The 17,664-nt window shown below is 45.1% G+C and overlaps 1 protein-coding gene across 2 annotated transcripts in view; it reads left to right on the top strand.

Moving 5' to 3' along the window:
* EXOSC1 (exosome component 1) overlaps positions 1-17,664 on the top strand; it is a 128,618-nt gene that overhangs the window by 92,242 nt on the left and 18,712 nt on the right. For both annotated transcript variants that reach the window (XM_069239618.1, XM_069239617.1), the window contains exons 5-6: positions 6,918-6,951; positions 9,999-10,049. In XM_069239618.1, the coding sequence (XP_069095719.1) occupies positions 6,918-6,951; positions 9,999-10,049 (85 nt within the window). The remainder of the gene's footprint in view (positions 1-6,917; positions 6,952-9,998; positions 10,050-17,664) is intronic.

The raw sequence follows: 17,664 nt of genomic DNA, 5'->3' as shown, positions 1-17,664 counted from the left end.
ATGCCACCCTGGAGACCTCTCACTCAGCACAGACACACTGCTTGCCAGCTTGTGTGTGCTAGTGAGGACAAAACGAGTAAGTCGACATGGCACTCCCCTCAGGGTGCCATGCCAGCCTCTCACTGCCTATGCAGTATAGGTAAGACACCCCTCTAGCAGGCCTTACAGCCCTAAGGCAGGGTGCACTATACCATAGGTGAGGGTACCAGTGCATGAGCATGGTACCCCTACAGTGTCTAAACAAAACCTTAGACATTGTAAGTGCAGGGTAGCCATAAGAGTATATGGTCTGGGAGTTTGTCAAACACGAACTCCACAGCACCATAATGGCTACACTGAAAACTGGGAAGTTTGGTATCAAACTTCTCAGCACAATAAATGCACACTGATGCCAGTGTACATTTTATTGAGAAATACACCACAGAGGGCACCTTAGAGGTGCCCCCTGAAACTTAACCGACCATCTGTGTAGGCTGACTAGTTTTAGCAGCCTGCCACAAACCGAGACATGTTGCTGGCCCCATGGGGAGAGTGCCTTTGTCACTCTGAGGCCAGTAACAAAGCCTGCACTGGGTGGAGATGCTAACACCTCTCCCAGGCAGGAATTGTCACACCTGGCGGTGAGCCTCAAAGGCTCACCTCCTTTGTGCCAACCCAGCAGGACACTCCAGCTAGTGGAGTTGCCCGCCCCCTCCGGCCAGGCCCCACTTTTGGCGGCAAGGCCGGAGAAAATAATGAGAAAAACAAGGAGGAGTCACTGGCCAGTCAGGACAGCCCCTAAGGTGTCCTGAGCTGAAGTGACTCTAACTTTTAGAAATCCTCCATCTTGCAGATGGAGGATTCCCCCAATAGGGTTAGGAATGTGACCCCCTCCCCTTGGGAGGAGGCACAAAGAGGGTGTACCCACCCTCAGGGCTAGTAGCCATTGGCTACTAACCCCCCAGACCTAAACACGCCCTTAAATTTAGTATTTAAGGGCTACCCTGAACCCTAGAAAATTAGATTCCTGCAACTACAAGAAGAAGGACTGCCCAGCTGAAAAACCCCTGCAGCGGAAGACCAGAAGACGACAACTACCTTGGCTCCAGAAACTCACCGGCCTGTCTCCTGCCTTCCAAAGATCCTGCTCCAGCGACGCCTTCCAAAGGGACCAGCGACCTCGACATCCTCTGAGGACTGCCCCTGCTTCGAAAAGACAAGAAACTCCCGAGGACAGCGGACCTGCTCCAAGAAAAGCTGCAACTTTGTTTCCAGCAGCTTTAAAAGAACCCTGCAAGCTCCCCGCAAGAAGCGTGAGACTTGCAACACTGCACCCGGCGACCCCGACTCGGCTGGTGGCGATCCAACACCTCAGGAGGGACCCCAGGACTACTCTGATACTGTGAGTACCAAAACCTGTCCCCCCTGAGCCCCCACAGCGCCGCCTGCAGAGGGAATCCCGAGGCTTCCCCTGACCGCGACTCTTTGAACCTAAAGTCCCGACGCCTGGGAGAGACCCTGCACCCGCAGCCCCCAGGACCTGAAGGACCGGACTTTCACTGGAGAAGTGACCCCCAGGAGTCCCTCTCCCTTGCCCAAGTGGAGGTTTCCCCGAGGAATCCCCCCCTTGCCTGCCTGCAGCGCTGAAGAGATCCCGAGATCTCCCATAGACTAACACTACAAACCCGACGTTTGTTTCTACACTGCACCCGGCCGCCCCCGCGCTGCTGAGGGTGAAATTTCTGTGTGGGCTTGTGTCCCCCCCGGTGCCCTACAAAACCCCCCTGGTCTGCCCTCCGAAGACGCGGGTACTTACCTGCAAGCAGACCGGAACCGGGGCACCCCCTTCTCTCCATTCTAGCCTATGTGTTTTGGGCACCACTTTGAACTCTGCACCTGACCGGCCCTGAGCTGCTGGTGTGGTGACTTTGGGGTTGCTCTGAACCCCCAACGGTGGGCTACCTTGGACCAAGAACTAAGCCCTGTAAGTGTCTTACTTACCTGGTTAACCTAACAAATACTTACCTCCCCTAGGAACTGTGAAAATTGCACTGTGTCCACTTTTAAAACAGCTATTTGTGAATAACTTGAAAAGTATACATGCAATTTTGATGATTTGAAGTTCCTAAAGTACTTACCTGCAATACCTTTCGAATGAGATATTACATGTAGAATTTGAACCTGTGGTTCTTAAAATAAACTAAGAAAAGATATTTTTCTATAACAAAACCTATTGGCTGGATTTGTCTCTGAGTGTGTGTACCTCATTTATTGTCTATGTGTATGTACAACAAATGCTTAACACTACTCCTTGGATAAGCCTACTGCTCGACCACACTACCACAAAATAGAGCATTAGTATTATCTCTTTTTACCACTATTTTACCTCTAAGGGGAACCCTTGGACTCTGTGCATGCTATTCCTTACTCTGAAATAGCACATACAGAGCCAACTTCCTACAACCAGTGACTGTGCAGCTTTCTACATAACTCAACGTATCTCAGCACGGCGTTTACACCAACCAACCTATACCTGCGCAGGACCATATGACGCAACCACACCAGCTTTGCAGCAGTTCGCCCTCCTTCCCTGTTTTTTTGTAATACATAAAGAAGCAATTCTAATTACTATGCGACATAAAATAACATCGGTCTTTGTCGTTTTTTTTCTAAAGAAATCATAGAACAAATCAACAACTAGACTTTTAAGGTTTTTACACCTGATTCTTCAATCAACACAGGTTTTACACTCGCAATGGTAAATTCTCGACCAACGAGAAAATCACCTAATCAATGTTGTCACCTTTGCACATAAGGCTACATTAACTCTGATTAATATTAGTACAACCACTGGTTATGCCCCTATCTGAATTGTGCGGTCGATGATGTCGCACGACTTGCACTTTTCCCTAACAGACAATAATACCTTACATCGCTTCTTATTTATGTCTAGATTTTATCCTGGGATTGTAAACTAGTTCTTAGTCCAATAAGCTCTTTATCTTCTTCGACAAAAGCAAATAAGCATGAGCACTGCAATTCAAAACATCAATAAGCAATTCACAAACCACATTGTGCTGAATAATTTCGACACATGACCCTATTGATACGCCTGTAGAATTCACCAATCTGCTTTATGAACTGCACACTGTCAATCTTTGAATTTGGGTTCTGGTCAATTTGGCATTTACCTAACTTGGGCACTTAATTATTGCAGTTTTTTTCTCATTATCTTACCTTACCTCTGCTACCACGTTTTGTGCGAGTGGGGACCTGGAAAAATATACTTAACAATCTCCACTTATTACTGGACTCGGTGGCAATAACCCTTAGAGGCAATTAAGGGAAGAAGCTGCAAATCTAAACATTTAAATATTGACTATTCTTAAAGACAGTTAATCTTTGGGAGTCAATGATGAGAGTTTAATTCTAGTTTAAGTTTATTAATCATTTAGTTTGTAAGTCTCTTTATTATACGTTAATCAAAGTCCATTCAAATTACAGAACAAAGCATATAGAGTCCCATAAAGAGCATATCCCTAATCTAGTACTAGTTTCAGGAAATAATATTCAGCAGAAAACCCGTAAAGAGTTCTCTTCTAGATGTGAAAGCATAACGTCTAGTAGAGTTTCTATTATACCAATTCTGAAAGCTTGGGCAAAATAGAATACCAAAGTATCAAAGTCAGAGAGCTCTCAAGGAGTTCTTGTCTGCAGTAGCAAAAAGGAACAGGTGTCTAATAGGCTGTCTGGCCATTAATGCTGTCAAATGTCTGCTCAGTCGCGCCCTCTCTTTCCGTGTGGATAATTTTATACATTTTTACATTGCAACAAAAGTTAACATTCACGCTGATTAAAAAAAATCTTCTCCCATTCAATGGAAATGCAGGATCTTCATCCGAACAAGACAGCTTCTGTTGAAATGGCAAGTTTTAACAAAGAACATTCTAAATACATGATACGTTTAACTAAAGGTTTAACAGCAATGCAACATTAAGCTTTTCTCACAGCCTTGTAAATCTATGAGAGAAAGAATAGTAGTGTAAATAATTGGTTAAAACATATTCGATAATTTCCAGTCTCACACGTCTCTTCAGCAAAAGCCAATTCATAAAGAAACAAATTTAAGATTAATTTGACATAGCAGTAATCATTTTACAGATCAAGTGGTTTTATAAAAAAAAAAAGCATCACTGTTCTCCTTTTGTTAGCATAGGGCAATTGTGTCATGAAATATTATGCGAGTGACAATGACTGTGGTCAAAATAAACATTTTGAATGAACTATCGCAGTTAATTCACTAAGTTTAACATTTCCTGTCAAGTGCATGTTGTGCAGGATCACAAAGGAATGTTCTTGTTTAAAATACAGTGTTTAGTCGGGCCTATAGTTATTTCGTACAGGTTCATATAGGATACATTTATTCTTATAAAAAAATAATCATTAGTTGTATAGTAAGTAACTAAAAGTTGCTTTGTTACTATTATAAAATGTCTGACAAAGTACCACATAATCTTTGATTTGTTTGACCTAATACAGTAATCTGTATTATATAGTATAGCGGGGAATATATGACAAGGGCAGCAAATTCATAATTATATGGAGTATGCTGCTGCATTAGAACCACACCATTCCGGAGGCTTTTTTGATAGGTTGAAAGTAAACGGGACTGTTTGACTAAATGTATATCCTTTCAGGTTTTGTTTGGCCATTCTGTTTTTCTAAAATGACAGCATTACTAAAACATATTTTCCTTGATTCTCTACTCATGCATGTGTTTTGCCATACCTGAAGGACCTAGTAAAGTTGGTAACTTAAAGCTGCATGTTTCTCACCTAATCAGCTACTCTCATTGATTGTTTAATCACTGACCTAATGCTTTTTATGTGTATTTACTTACTACCCTGCTGGCTCAGGGCAGTACCAGCTGAGGCAAAATCAGACTATCACATGTTTTGTGACCAGATTTGTATAGCAGTACGTTGCCGTTATTATTGCCTCACAGTGCAGTATTTAATTTGTAAATTTGACTGCATTATATATGGGTGTGTAGCTTGGAATCTTTCCTAATTTCTGACATTTTACGATCAGAGGATTGATATGCGCAGTGCCTGGCTAGTGGGCTTGAGGAGGCAATTGAGAATTGTCTTAGTAAGTTCCAGATCAGCCCTTCAAATTAGTCTTGTGGTTTGTTGGGTGGGTGTTGATGTACCGTGTTTTGTGTAGCCTTTAGAAGAGTACATTGTGTGTGTGTGTGTGTGTTTTTTTTTTTAAGAGTAAATGTAGGAAGTTGGCTCTGTATATACTATTTCAAAGTAAGAAATAGTGTGCACAGAGTTCAAGGGTTCCCCTTAGAGGTAAGATAGTGGCAAAAAGAGATAATTCTAATGCTTTATTATGTGGTAGTGTGGTCGAGCAGTAGGCTTATCAGAGGGTAGTGTTAAGCATTTGTTGTACACACATAGGCAATAAATGAGGAACACACACTCAAAGCCTTAACTCCAGGCCAATAGGTTTTTATATAGAAAAATATATTTTCTTAGTTTATTTTAAGAACCACAGGTTCAAGATTTACAAGTAATACTTAAAATGAAAGGTATTACACTCAGGTATTCTAGGAACTTTAAATAATCACAATAGCATGTACAGTTTTGACACAAATGGCAATAAGCTATCTTAAAAGTAGACACTGCAAAAATCAACAGTTCCTGGGGGAGATAAGTAAATGTTAAGTTCACAAGTAAGTAAAACACTTACAGGGTTCAAAGTTGGGTCCAAGGTAGCCCACCGTTGGGGGTTCAAGGCAACCCCAAAGTTACCACACCAGCAGCTCAGGGCCGGGCAGGTGCAGAGGTCAAAATGGTGCCCAAAACACATAGGCTTCAATGGAAATATGGGTGCCCCGGTACCAGTCTGCCAGCAGGTAAGTAACCGTGACTTCGGAGGGCAGACCAGGGTGGTTTTGTAGGGCACCAGGGGGGACACAAGCAGGCACAGAAAGTACACCCTCAGCGGCACGGGGCGGCTGGGTGCAGAGTGCAAACAGGTGTCGGGTTTTCAATAGGAATCAGGGGTCTCTTCAACGATGCAGGCAGGCACAGGGGAGGCTCCTCTGGGTAGCCACCACCTGGGTTAGGCAGAGGGTCGCCTGGGGGTCACTCCTGCACTGGAGTTCGGTTCCTTCAGGTCCTGGGGCCTGCAGGTGCAGTGTGTTTTCCAGGCGTCGGGTTCCTTGAAGCAGGCAGTCGCGGTCAGGGGGAACCTCTGCATTTCCTCTGTAGGCATTGCTGTGGGGGCTCAGGGGGGTCAACTCTGGCTACTCACGGGCTCGCAGTCGCCGGAGAGTCCTCCCTGTAGTGTTAGTTTTCCGCAGGTCGAGCGGGGGTGTCGGGTGCAGAGTGGAAAGCCTCAGGCGTCCGGCGGGAAACGTGTGGTCTTTAAAAGTTGCTTCTTTGTTTCCAAAAGTTGCAGTTTCTTGAACAGGGCTGCTGTTCTCGGGAGCTTCTTCGTCGTTTAGATGCAGGGTAGTCCTCTGAGGCTTCAGAGGACGCTGGACCCTGTTGGATGCGTCGCTGTTGCTGTTTTTTTTAGAAGTAGGGAGACAGGCCGGTGGGGCTGGGGCCAAATCAGTTGTCGTCTCCATCTTCACTGCAGGGCTTCAGGTCAGCAGTCCTTCTTCTTTAGGTTGCAACTGCAACAGGGAGCCATTTCCTTACAGTAAAGTCACTACCTGGCCACAAATCACACCAGGCATCAAGGTGACCTCTTCATCAGGCTACCTCAGGAATTGATTGAAATGTTGTGCGAGTTGCTCATTTACTGCTTGAAGCATCACTCTGAAGTCACACAGAAATGTTTTAGTAATGGCATTTATTGGGAGCAGAGGGGCTGATGAGGATCGGGTGACTCATATTTAACCATAAGTTTTTCTATTGCAGAAAGGAAGACATCCGAGCCACTGAAAAAGACAAGGTTAATTTTTCATTGAAATTTTACATCTTATGGATTTTTGTCATTTGTTATATTCAGAACTGTTGTGTGCAAAATGTTAGCTTACATTTATCTTCAGACCGTTCTAGGGATCTACTGTTCATTATTTTTGCAACTTGCATCTTGGTTTGATAATTGTTTTACCATCCGTGCACTTGTAGCTTAATGCGAGGTGTGTGTGATTTTATAAAGCACAAGCTGGATGTAAACAAACCCTGATAACAGCATGTCTGTGGCACAGAAGAGAAGTGATGCATTACACTTATTATTTTAGTGGCACATAGCCATGAGAGGATTCTTTCTAAATACGTTTTATGTAATTGCTGATACAGCTAAAAGTGCCGTTGGGTTGTTGAAAGAGAGGCCTTGCTGACTCGAGATTTGCCTCAAATGAGATTTAGTGTGCACCGATGTGTAGTGAAGCTGGAAACACACCGCCGTAAGAAGTAGGGGTGGAGAAGGTGCCCTTGAAAGAGAAAATTGTACATCGATGAACATGACTCGTTGTAAAAAAAAAAAAAAGGTACAATCCTCTGCAATAAATTTTTTTAACCTCAGTGTAGACACTGACACCTTTAACAGTGGTTATGTATTTATGATAACATCTGTGTTTTCAGGGTGCAACAGAAACATTATTCTGCACTTATCCATAAGATAAGTGAAATAAATCCCATTAATACGGGAATCCTGAGATGTGGTGTTTTGTAAGAGCCTAAAAATGGATTGTCACCAAACATTGTTTTAGTTTATGATAGTGTGTTGTTGCACTTAAGAAGGCAACCAAGTTTAGGGTGCTCCAACGCTCCTTTTTTCAGCTGGTTGCCACTAGTTCCATATTCATTCCGTAGAATCCTTTGATGTTGTAGCCAGGGACTGAGTTGTTGCCCTTTTTAGGGTCGAGCTTGCGCTAGCATGCGCATCTCTTGCGAGACGTTGTAGTAGTTTGAAAAGGGCTCGGAAACCCGTCCTTGTCACGTTAGTGTCTTTCATTGGTTCGTGGGCTTGCCTTTTAAAATCTGCTTGCTTTCATTAGTGGCAGGCATGCATACGTCATGTCATGCCTTTTCTGGTGGTTAGCCCTCCTCGAGTGCAGCGACCAGTACTGAAAACATACGAGGCTCGCTTTTTTCCGTCCTGTTTGTGGACTACTTTTTATCTTTTTTTCGCAGCATGATCTCGCTTGGCAGAAGTTGAGAGCTTTGCATGACATCAACCCTGTTACATAGTCAATTGCACTTTGGCCGGTTACGTAGATAATTGACCTTTTGCCAATAGGTTTCACTACGCGTGAACTGTAGCAGCGCGATTGCGCTCTTTTTTTCCGTTTAATGTGGCAAGAAAAGTCCAGTTGGGAGTTTACAACTGCCAATAGCTCTAACTCTGAGAAATGCGAGACCCGTTGCATTGCAAATGCTGGTTACAAAGGTCTCCACCAGCTCATGGGATACTATTAAATGTAAATGGAGGATGTTCTTTATTTAAATGTTGCTTCCTGTTAGTGACAGAACAGTCCAATTTTTCACGGCGTAATGGATATTGAGCCTCGTTGGCGCTCACACTGCTGTCTGCTTCAAAACTTTGCAGTGCCCAGATTAAAAAATGCGTGATTACCTTTTCTGAAAAATCAAACCATAAAGCCTCTGAGAAGTTGGAGTACAAAAGGGTCTTCGGCCTGTTTTGCAAGAGGGATAGCTCAGTGAGCTGAACCGTCGCCTCTGGGACAAAGCAGTGATCAGGAGGTCACAAGTTTGAATCCTGGTCGGTAAGTTAGGTACCATAAGTGGGTAATTGTAACATCTGTTATATGCAGCACTTAGAAACCCCAGAGGTGTGATTAGATATTGGAGCGGAAGCTGTGGGTAAAAATAAAATATTATTTTGGACTCCACACCACATTAATTTCAGTAAACCGTTTATTATGTTTCTGAAAAGATCCTTGGATCGATTGCAGAGGCAAGGTTGCTTCAAAGAAGAGATGCATTAGTCCCCAGGTTGCATTCTCTGTTTAACATTCATTTCGAAGTGATTAATTTGGTTGTTCAACTTTGAAATTATGAACATTAAGTTTATATGTGAAACTACTGGTGGCAGTGCATTACTTTGAAATGTTTATATCTCTAACTCCCTGCTCTTTTGGGGTTTTTGAATGTAAAACCTACTGTTGACCTGTGCAAGTTATGTTAATTGAACTAATGCAGGGGTGTACCCTAAACGTATCAAAGTGTTTTGTCCATGTGATGTTGCTATAAAAATGCCTGTCTTCGTGTGGCCTTTTCATGCTGGAATAGGACAATTTTCAGGTTTGTGTGTGGAAACTTTAGAGGTTCTGCTCTCAAGGTCATCATTAGTGTGTGATCCTTGGTAGGCAAGTGATTTCCCTCCTAGTGTGGGAACCTTACTCCTGAGCTCCACACTGGGAAATCAAATCACTTCCCTTCATGGTTTGAAAATAACCATAATTAGCCCCAAACATGAGATGTTTGAGTTATTATGGTTATTTTCAAAATGTGTTCTAGTATATCTTCATTTTCTTTTGTATTTTTTTTGTATATCTTCATTTTCATTCTCTATTGTACAGGAAGGTGTCCTTTTTGTGTAAATCACTGTGGCAAGATTGACGTTTCTGAAGCAACTGTGATTGGTAGGTCATGAAATAGGAGGATTTAAAAAAGGAGGATGCAGAAAAAAATTGGGAGTATAAACATTTGGTTTGGTCTCTATCATTACTGCTGTGTTGTTGATCTCTTGTAGTCCTGGGATGCTTTTTGGACCGTCACCCATATTTAACTTTTACAGTAGTTGAGCTAAACACCTATAGTGAAGTGATGCATAGAAAATCTATCCTTTACAAAAGGCTCAAATATTCACATTAGTTTCAGGGTCACAGTACCCAGAATGCATCAGCTTATTTATTTTTTCCTCTTGGTAGCTAGCTGTTTAACTAGTAGCCAGAGGCGTTTTCTTTTGATAGTTACCAGAGTTATTTATTGTGGCAAAAATGTTAATAACCATTTGTTTCTATTGTTTAGGTTGAAGTGTACAAGAGTTTCCGCCCTGGTGACATCGTCCTGGCCAAAGTTGTATCCTCTTTTTCTTGCAAATGAGAATTATTTGGTTCAATAGTGCTTGCCTTTCACTTTGCACTAGGAGTCATTAAAAAAAAAAAAGGTACTGTAAAATTGCCTTTAGAGAAATGATGGGCAGTTGAATGAAGTCAGAGTCTCAAAGTGGAGATGCAAAAAACGCCACTCTTTGCCATCCACTCTCTGCCTCTGCACCCTACACATATATGCTCTATGCCAGTGCACTTTACTGTGTAACACTCAACTCTATGCCCCTGCACACTACGCCAGTACATTGTATGCAACTCCGTTCTACTCTGCACTGCTACACTCTGTCACTGTACTCTACACCACTTTACTGTACGCCATTATACTCTATGCAGCTGCACTCTACCCTGCACCACTCCACTCGTCTGAAACTATCAGCTCTATGCCACTTTACTCATAATCACTGCACTCTACACCATTGCTCTCTTCTCTGCATCATTGTACTCTATGCCAATGCTCTACACCACTATGCTCCACTGTACACCACTGCACTCTGACACTACCCTTCACTACACTCTCTGCCACTGAACTCAATGCAACTCTGTTCTGCACTACTCCACTCTATGCCACTGCAGTCTTTGGCACTATACTCTACTCTATACCACTCTGCCCCACTCTGTACTGCCCCTTACTATGCACCACTTCACGCCACTGTGCTCTACTATGCACCACTCTACTCTCTGCCACTGCGCTCTACTATGCACCACTCTAATATACACCACTGCATTCTGTGACATTGCATTGTACGCTGTTGAGTTCAATGCCACTGCACTCTACATCAACATACTCTGCAACACTCTACACAGTCGAATCTTCTCTGTGCTACTGCATGGTATGCCACTCTGTGCGACTCCACACTATGCCACTACAATTCACAACACTCTGACATTCCACTCTACAACACTCTTCTCCACTTTCCTCTATGCCTCTAACTTTTAGCCATGCTGAACAACAGCAACGTTGGTGTACAACATGGTTAAAACAAATTGGTAAAAGCCAATAGGTTTTTCATAGGCGAGACCTATTGGCTTTGCCAATGCTTGTCATCATATGGTTTCCAGTGTGTCAAAATTTCCCCAGTGCAGTTATATACCGAGGAACCATTTGTTTTTCCCAGGTTCATCGTTTCTTGGGCTTACCCTATACTCTATTACAGTATTGTAAATATGGCACTTGTCACATGCCCTACAGCATTAAAAAATTGCTTTGGAAACACAGTCACAAAATATCTGAAACGGCTTTGCTGTCAGTAATATTGTAAAGATTTTTGGTACTCCACATCCAAACTAAATATAGTTGTTAAAGAAAGTGTAGGAAAATGCCCTTTTTTGACATGGTCACCCTCACTTTTTGTCTAGTAATTGATGCAATTTTGACTGAAAATTTTAACCAGATCCCCAGTGCCAGATCTCTTTCCCTAAAACTGTGCAATTGTTCCCCAATTGACAATACCTTTGCCCCCCGTAAGTCCCTAGTAAATAGTTCTCCTGGTACCTATGGCATGGGTACCAAGAGGGTGTCCAAGGGCTGGAGTACATATAGTGCCACGCTCTGGGACCCCTCGCCTAGCACATTCAGACTGCCATTGCAGGCTATGTGTCTTGGTGCAGCTAAAAATGAAAACACAACATGGCACACAGCCTGTGTGCTATGTCTCCTAACACTACATCCAATGTATGTAAGTCACCCCTACAGCAGGCCTTACAGCCTCAAAACAGGGTACATTATACTACATGTGAGGACATATCTACAAGAGCAGATATGCCCCTGCTGTGTCTTTGTCAATTCTTAGACATAGTAAGTGAAGCCATTGTAGGTGCATGTGCTGAACACTGGTAAATACAAGTTCCCTAGCTACATGATGGCTTCACTGAAACTAGGGATGTTTTGTTTCAAACATCTCATATTAATAAACCCTCACTGATGCCAGTGATGGATTTATTTAAACATGCATCCAGAGGGAACTTTAGAGGTGCCCCCTGAAACCTTACCAACTACCAGTGTGCAGACAGACTAGTTTTAGCCAGCCTGCCACCACCAGACACAATTCTGACCCCCAAAGGTTAGAGCCTTGGCTCTCGGGCCGTCAGAAACTAAGCCTGCTCTGGGAGAGTTGTTTGCACGCCCCACCCAACAGTCTGACCTGTGAATCTGCATTCCAAGGCAGAGGATTTCAAAGAAGCCCACTGCCCTTTGTATGTAGATCTGATTCACTCAAAGGAGAAATGCTGACTTACTGCCTGCCCACAGCCATGCCCCAAGGCCCATTTCACATAGGATAAGTGGGAAATGTAGTATTTGAAGAGCTGTGTCCGTCCCTCAGGTCAGTCCCACCACTAAGGTGTTGACACAACATTTAGAAATCTGCCATCTTGGTGTTGGCAGATTTAGGAACTCTGGGACAGGGTTATGCCAGCTTCCCACATGAAGTAGTCATATAGGGAGTGTAGTGACCTCCGGGGTAAGTAGCTCATTGGCTGATACCCTACACTCCCCAAAACACCCCTAAATTCAGTATTTAGTGGAGCGCCTGGCACCAGGAAATCAGGTTCCTGCTGACCTACGAAGGACACATAAGAGCTGCAAAAGCAAAGCCCAAGCAAGAAGCACCAGACTTGACCTCAGCCCTGCCAACAAAAACCCTGGAAGTCCAGTGGAGCAGTAGAGGTGCTACTCGGCATCTTCAGGGACCCCAAGAAATCTGAGAGGACTCAGAACTGCAAAAACCAGACACCGGAAAGCACCACTGGACCTGTGCCACCTACTCTGTGTTGAAGTGGGCCAACAGTGCCAGCGTAGTCCCCCACCCTTCCAGAAACAAAGCCCACCTATGACTTGCCCACTGTGGACCCACTGATGCCACTGAAACCTCTGCCTGCAGGCCCCGTCAATTACGAGTACTCCCGGTGGAGAAAACCTGTCCCCTCAGGACATCCCTGCATCCGTCGCTCCTGGTCTGTGGAGAAAAGTACTGAAGGTGTCCCCTCGCCTCTGAGCATCTCAAGACTTGAACCCACTTGTTGGTTCACCCCCATTGGACTCCCTGTCAAACCTGCAGCCTCTTTTCAACCAGACCGTTCCCCATTGACTAACATTGGACACCCTACGACGTACTACGCCTCTGCACCTGGCAGCCCCTGTGCCGCCCGGTGTGACCTGTTGGTGTGGTCCTAACCCTTGCCCAGTACTTACCTAAGTCCAGGAGATTGGTCCCGTGAGTCGTTGCACTATACCCAACGCTTGAAACCTGAAAGTTCGATGGCATCTGTCGCTGTAGATACGCATGTTCTGCAATAGCTCGCCATCTGGTGTTGGGCCGGAGTGTTACAAGTTGTTTTTCTTCGAAGAAGTCTTTCGAGTCACGGGACCGAGTGACTCCTCCTTTTGTCTCCATTGCGCATGGGCGTCGACTCCATCCTCGATTGTTTTTTTTCCGCCATCGGGTTCGGACGTGTTCCTGTCGCTCCGAGTTTCGGAACAGAAAAAATAGTTAATTTCGGAAGATTTTCGTCGGTATTGTTGCGTTCGGGATCGGCATACTTACATTCAACACCGCATCGAAGATCGAAGAGCTCCGGTGCCCTTCGGGGTAATTTTTCGATCCTCCGTCGGGGCCTGGTAGGCCCGACCGCGTGCTGAAGAACGCCGATGGAACGGACCCCGTTCCGTTTCTGCCCCAAATGCCACAATAAATGCCCCTACACAGACCAACACTTGGTCTGCAACCTGTGCCTGTCACCTGAGCACAGCGAAGACACCTGCGAGGCCTGTCGTGCGTTCCGGTCCCGAAAAACACTCCGAGACCGTCGAGCCAGAAGACTTCAAATGGCGTCCGCACCGACAGCCCGACGGGAGTTCGAGGAACAGGAAGAGGAAGGTACCTTCTCGATCCAAGACTCAGACTCCGAAGGATTCGACGATACACAAACCGTGAGTAAGACGTCGAAAACCACACAAAGAAACATTTACAAGGCCCAGGGGACGCCACTGCCACCAGGCCATGGCTCAACCCATAAAATCGGTGACCGACCGTCGGCACCGAAAAAGGCCCAAACAGTGCCGAGATCGTCCGACTCCGGTCGAGACACCGGCACGCAGCCTTCTCGGGACCGAGAAAGTGCTGGAGACAAGCCTCGACACCGAGATGCCGGTGTGGACACGGCTCGACGCCGAGACAGCGGCACCGAAACAGATCGACGCCGAGAGGTTTCGGCCCCGAAAAGGAAAAAAGTCACCTCGGAGCCGAAAAAACACGCAGACAAAGTTTCGACGCCGAAACAAACTGCAAGCGACCCAGCTTCAGGCTCTTATACAGAAGAGCACTCGCTAACCTCCCAAATGCAGAAGCATAGGTTTGAGGAAGAGCTACAAGCAACTGATGCGGACCATACGCAAAAGCGTATCTTCATTCAGCAGGGGACAGGAAAAATAAGCACCCTTCCCCCCATTAGGAGAAAGAGAAGGTTGGAGTTCCAGACGGAACAAGCACCACAACCAAAAGTGGTGAAAAGAGTTACACCACCACCCTCTCCTCCGCCCGTGATTAACGTTTCACCAGCACAAACGCCATCACACTCCCCAGCTCACACCACCATGAGCCAGGGTGACCAAGACCAGGACGCATGGGACCTATACGACGCCCCAGTGTCAGATAACAGCCCAGAGGCATACCCTACAAAACCATCTCCACCAGAAGACAGCACCGCGTACTCTCAGGTGGTGGCTAGAGCAGCACAATTTCACAACGTAAGCCTCCACTCAGAACAGGTCGAGGATGATTTCTTGTTCAACACACTCTCCTCCACCCACAGCTCCTACCAAAGCCTGCCTATGCTCCCTGGTATGCTCCGGCACGCAAAAGACATATTTAAGGACCCGGTCAAAAGTAGGGCAATCACACCAAGGGTGGAAAAAAAGTATAAGCCGCCTCCTACAGACCCGGCTTTCATCACAACACAGCTGCCACCAGACTCTGTTGTTGTAGGAGCAGCTAGGAAAAGGGCCAACTCTCACACATCTGGAGATGCACCACCCCCAGATAAAGAAAGCCGCAAGTTTGATGCAGCTGGTAAAAGAGTCGCAGCACAAGCTGCAAACCAGTGACGCATCGCCAACTCCCAGGCACTACTTGCGCGCTATGACAGAGCCCACTGGGACGAGATGCAACATCTCATTGAACATCTGCCCAAAGACTTCCAAAATAGGGCAAAACAAGTGGTTGAGGAGGGACAGGCCATCTCCAACAACCAGATCCGCTCCTCCATGGACGCTGCAGATACAGCTGCACGGACAATTAATACATCTGTAACTATCAGAAGGCATGCATGGCTCCGAACGTCTGGATTTAAACCAGAGATTCAACAAGCAGTTCTCAATATGCCTTTTAATGAAAAAGAACTGTTCGGTCCAGAAGTGGACACAGCGATTGAGAAACTCAAAAAAGATACGGACACTGCCAAAGCCATGGGCGCACTCTACTCCCCGCAGAGCAGAGGGAATTACAGCTCATTCCGTAAAACGCCCTTTCGAGGGGGGTCTCGGGGTCAAAGCACACAAGCCAGCACCTCACAAGCCACACCGTCCAGTTACCAAGGACAGTATAGAGGAGGTTTTCGGGGACAATATAGAGGAGGGCAATTCCCTAGAAATAGAGGAAGATTCCAAAGCCCCAAAACCCCTACTACTAAACAGTGACTCACATGTCACTCACCCCCTCCACACAACACCAGTGGGGGGACGAATAGGTCATTATTACAGAGCATGGGAGAAAATCACTACAGACACTTGGGTTCTAGCAATTATCCAACATGGTTACTGCATAGAATTTCTACAGTTCCCTCCAAACATACCACCAAAAGCACAAAATTTAACAACACACCATTCCAATCTCCTAGAGATAGAAGTGCAGGCACTATTGCAAAAGAATGCAATCGAATTAGTGCCAAACACACAAATAAACACAGGAGTTTACTCACTGTACTTTCTGATACCAAAGAAGGACAAAACACTGAGACCAATCCTAGACCTCAGAGTAGTCAACACTTTCATCAAATCAGACCACTTCCACATGGTCACACTACAAGAAGTATTGCCATTGCTAAAGCTGCACGACTACATGGCAACTTTAGACCTCAAGGATGCTTATTTCCATATACCAATTCACCCATCGCACAGGAAATACCTAAGGTTTGTATTCAAAGGAATACATTACCAATTCAAGGTACTGCCTTTCGGATTAACAACCGCACCAAGAGTCTTTACCAAATGTCTAGCGGTAGTCGCTGCACACATCAGAAGGCAGCAAATACATGTGTTCCCATATCTAGACGACTGGCTAATCAAGGCCCATTCGTTAATAGAGTGCTCAAATCACACAAATCATATCATACAAACCCTCTTCAAACTAGGGTTCACCGTCAATTTCACAAAATCCAAAATTCGGCCACGCAAGGTACAACAATACCTGGGAGCCATAATAGACACATCAAAAGGAGTAGCCACTCCAAGTCCACAAAGAATTCAAAATTTCAACACCATCATACAACACATGTATCCAACACAAAACATACAAGCAAAGATGGTATTACAACTCCTAGGCATGATGTCATCATGCATAGCCATTGTCCCAAACGCAAGACTGCACATGAGGCCCTTACAACAATGCCTAGCATCACAGTGGTCTCAAGCACAGGGTCACCTTCTAGATCTGGTGTTAATAGACCGCCAAACTTACCTCTCGCTTCTGTGGTGGAACAACATAAATTTAAACAAGGGGCGGCCTTTCCAAGACCCAGTGCCACAATACGTAATAACAACAGATGCTTCCATGACAGGGTGGGGAGCACACCTCGATCAACACAGCATACAAGGACAATGGAACGTACATCAAACAAAACTGCATATCAATCACCTAGAACTTCTTGCAGTTTTTCAAGCACTAAAAGCTTTCCAACCAATAATAGTTCACAAATACATTCTCGTCAAAACAGACAACATGACAACAATGTATTATCTAAACAAGCAGGGAGGGACGCACTCCACGCAGTTAAGCATGTTAGCACAAAAAATTTGGCATTGGGCAATTCACAACCAAATTCGCCTAATTGCACAGTTTATACCAGGGATACAAAATCAACTCGCAGACAATCTCTCTCGAGATCACCAACAGGTCCACGAATGGGAAATTCACCCCCAAATACTGAACACTTATTTCAAACTCTGGGGAACACCTCAGATAGACTTGTTTGCGACAACGGAGAACGCAAAATGCCAAAACTTCGCATCCAGATACCCACACAAACAATCCCAAGGCAATGCCCTATGGATGAACTGGTCAGGGATATTTGCTTACGCTTTTCCTCCTCTCCCTCTCCTTCCTTACCTGGTAAACAAACTCAGTCAAAGCAAACTCAAACTCATATTGATAGCACCAACTTGGGCAAGGCAACCCTGGTACACAACGCTGCTAGACCTATCAGTGGTACCCTGCATCAAATTGCCCAACAGGCCAGATCTGTTGACACAGCACAACCAAAAGATCAGACACCCAGATCCAGCATCGCTGAATCTAGCAATCTGGCTCCTG

Source organism: Pleurodeles waltl, chromosome 6 (assembly GCF_031143425.1).
Source record: "Pleurodeles waltl isolate 20211129_DDA chromosome 6, aPleWal1.hap1.20221129, whole genome shotgun sequence".
Taxonomy (NCBI): domain Eukaryota; kingdom Metazoa; phylum Chordata; class Amphibia; order Caudata; family Salamandridae; genus Pleurodeles; species Pleurodeles waltl.
The sequence above is the reverse complement of the archived record's forward strand: the minus strand, read 5'-3'. Positions and strand labels throughout refer to the sequence as shown.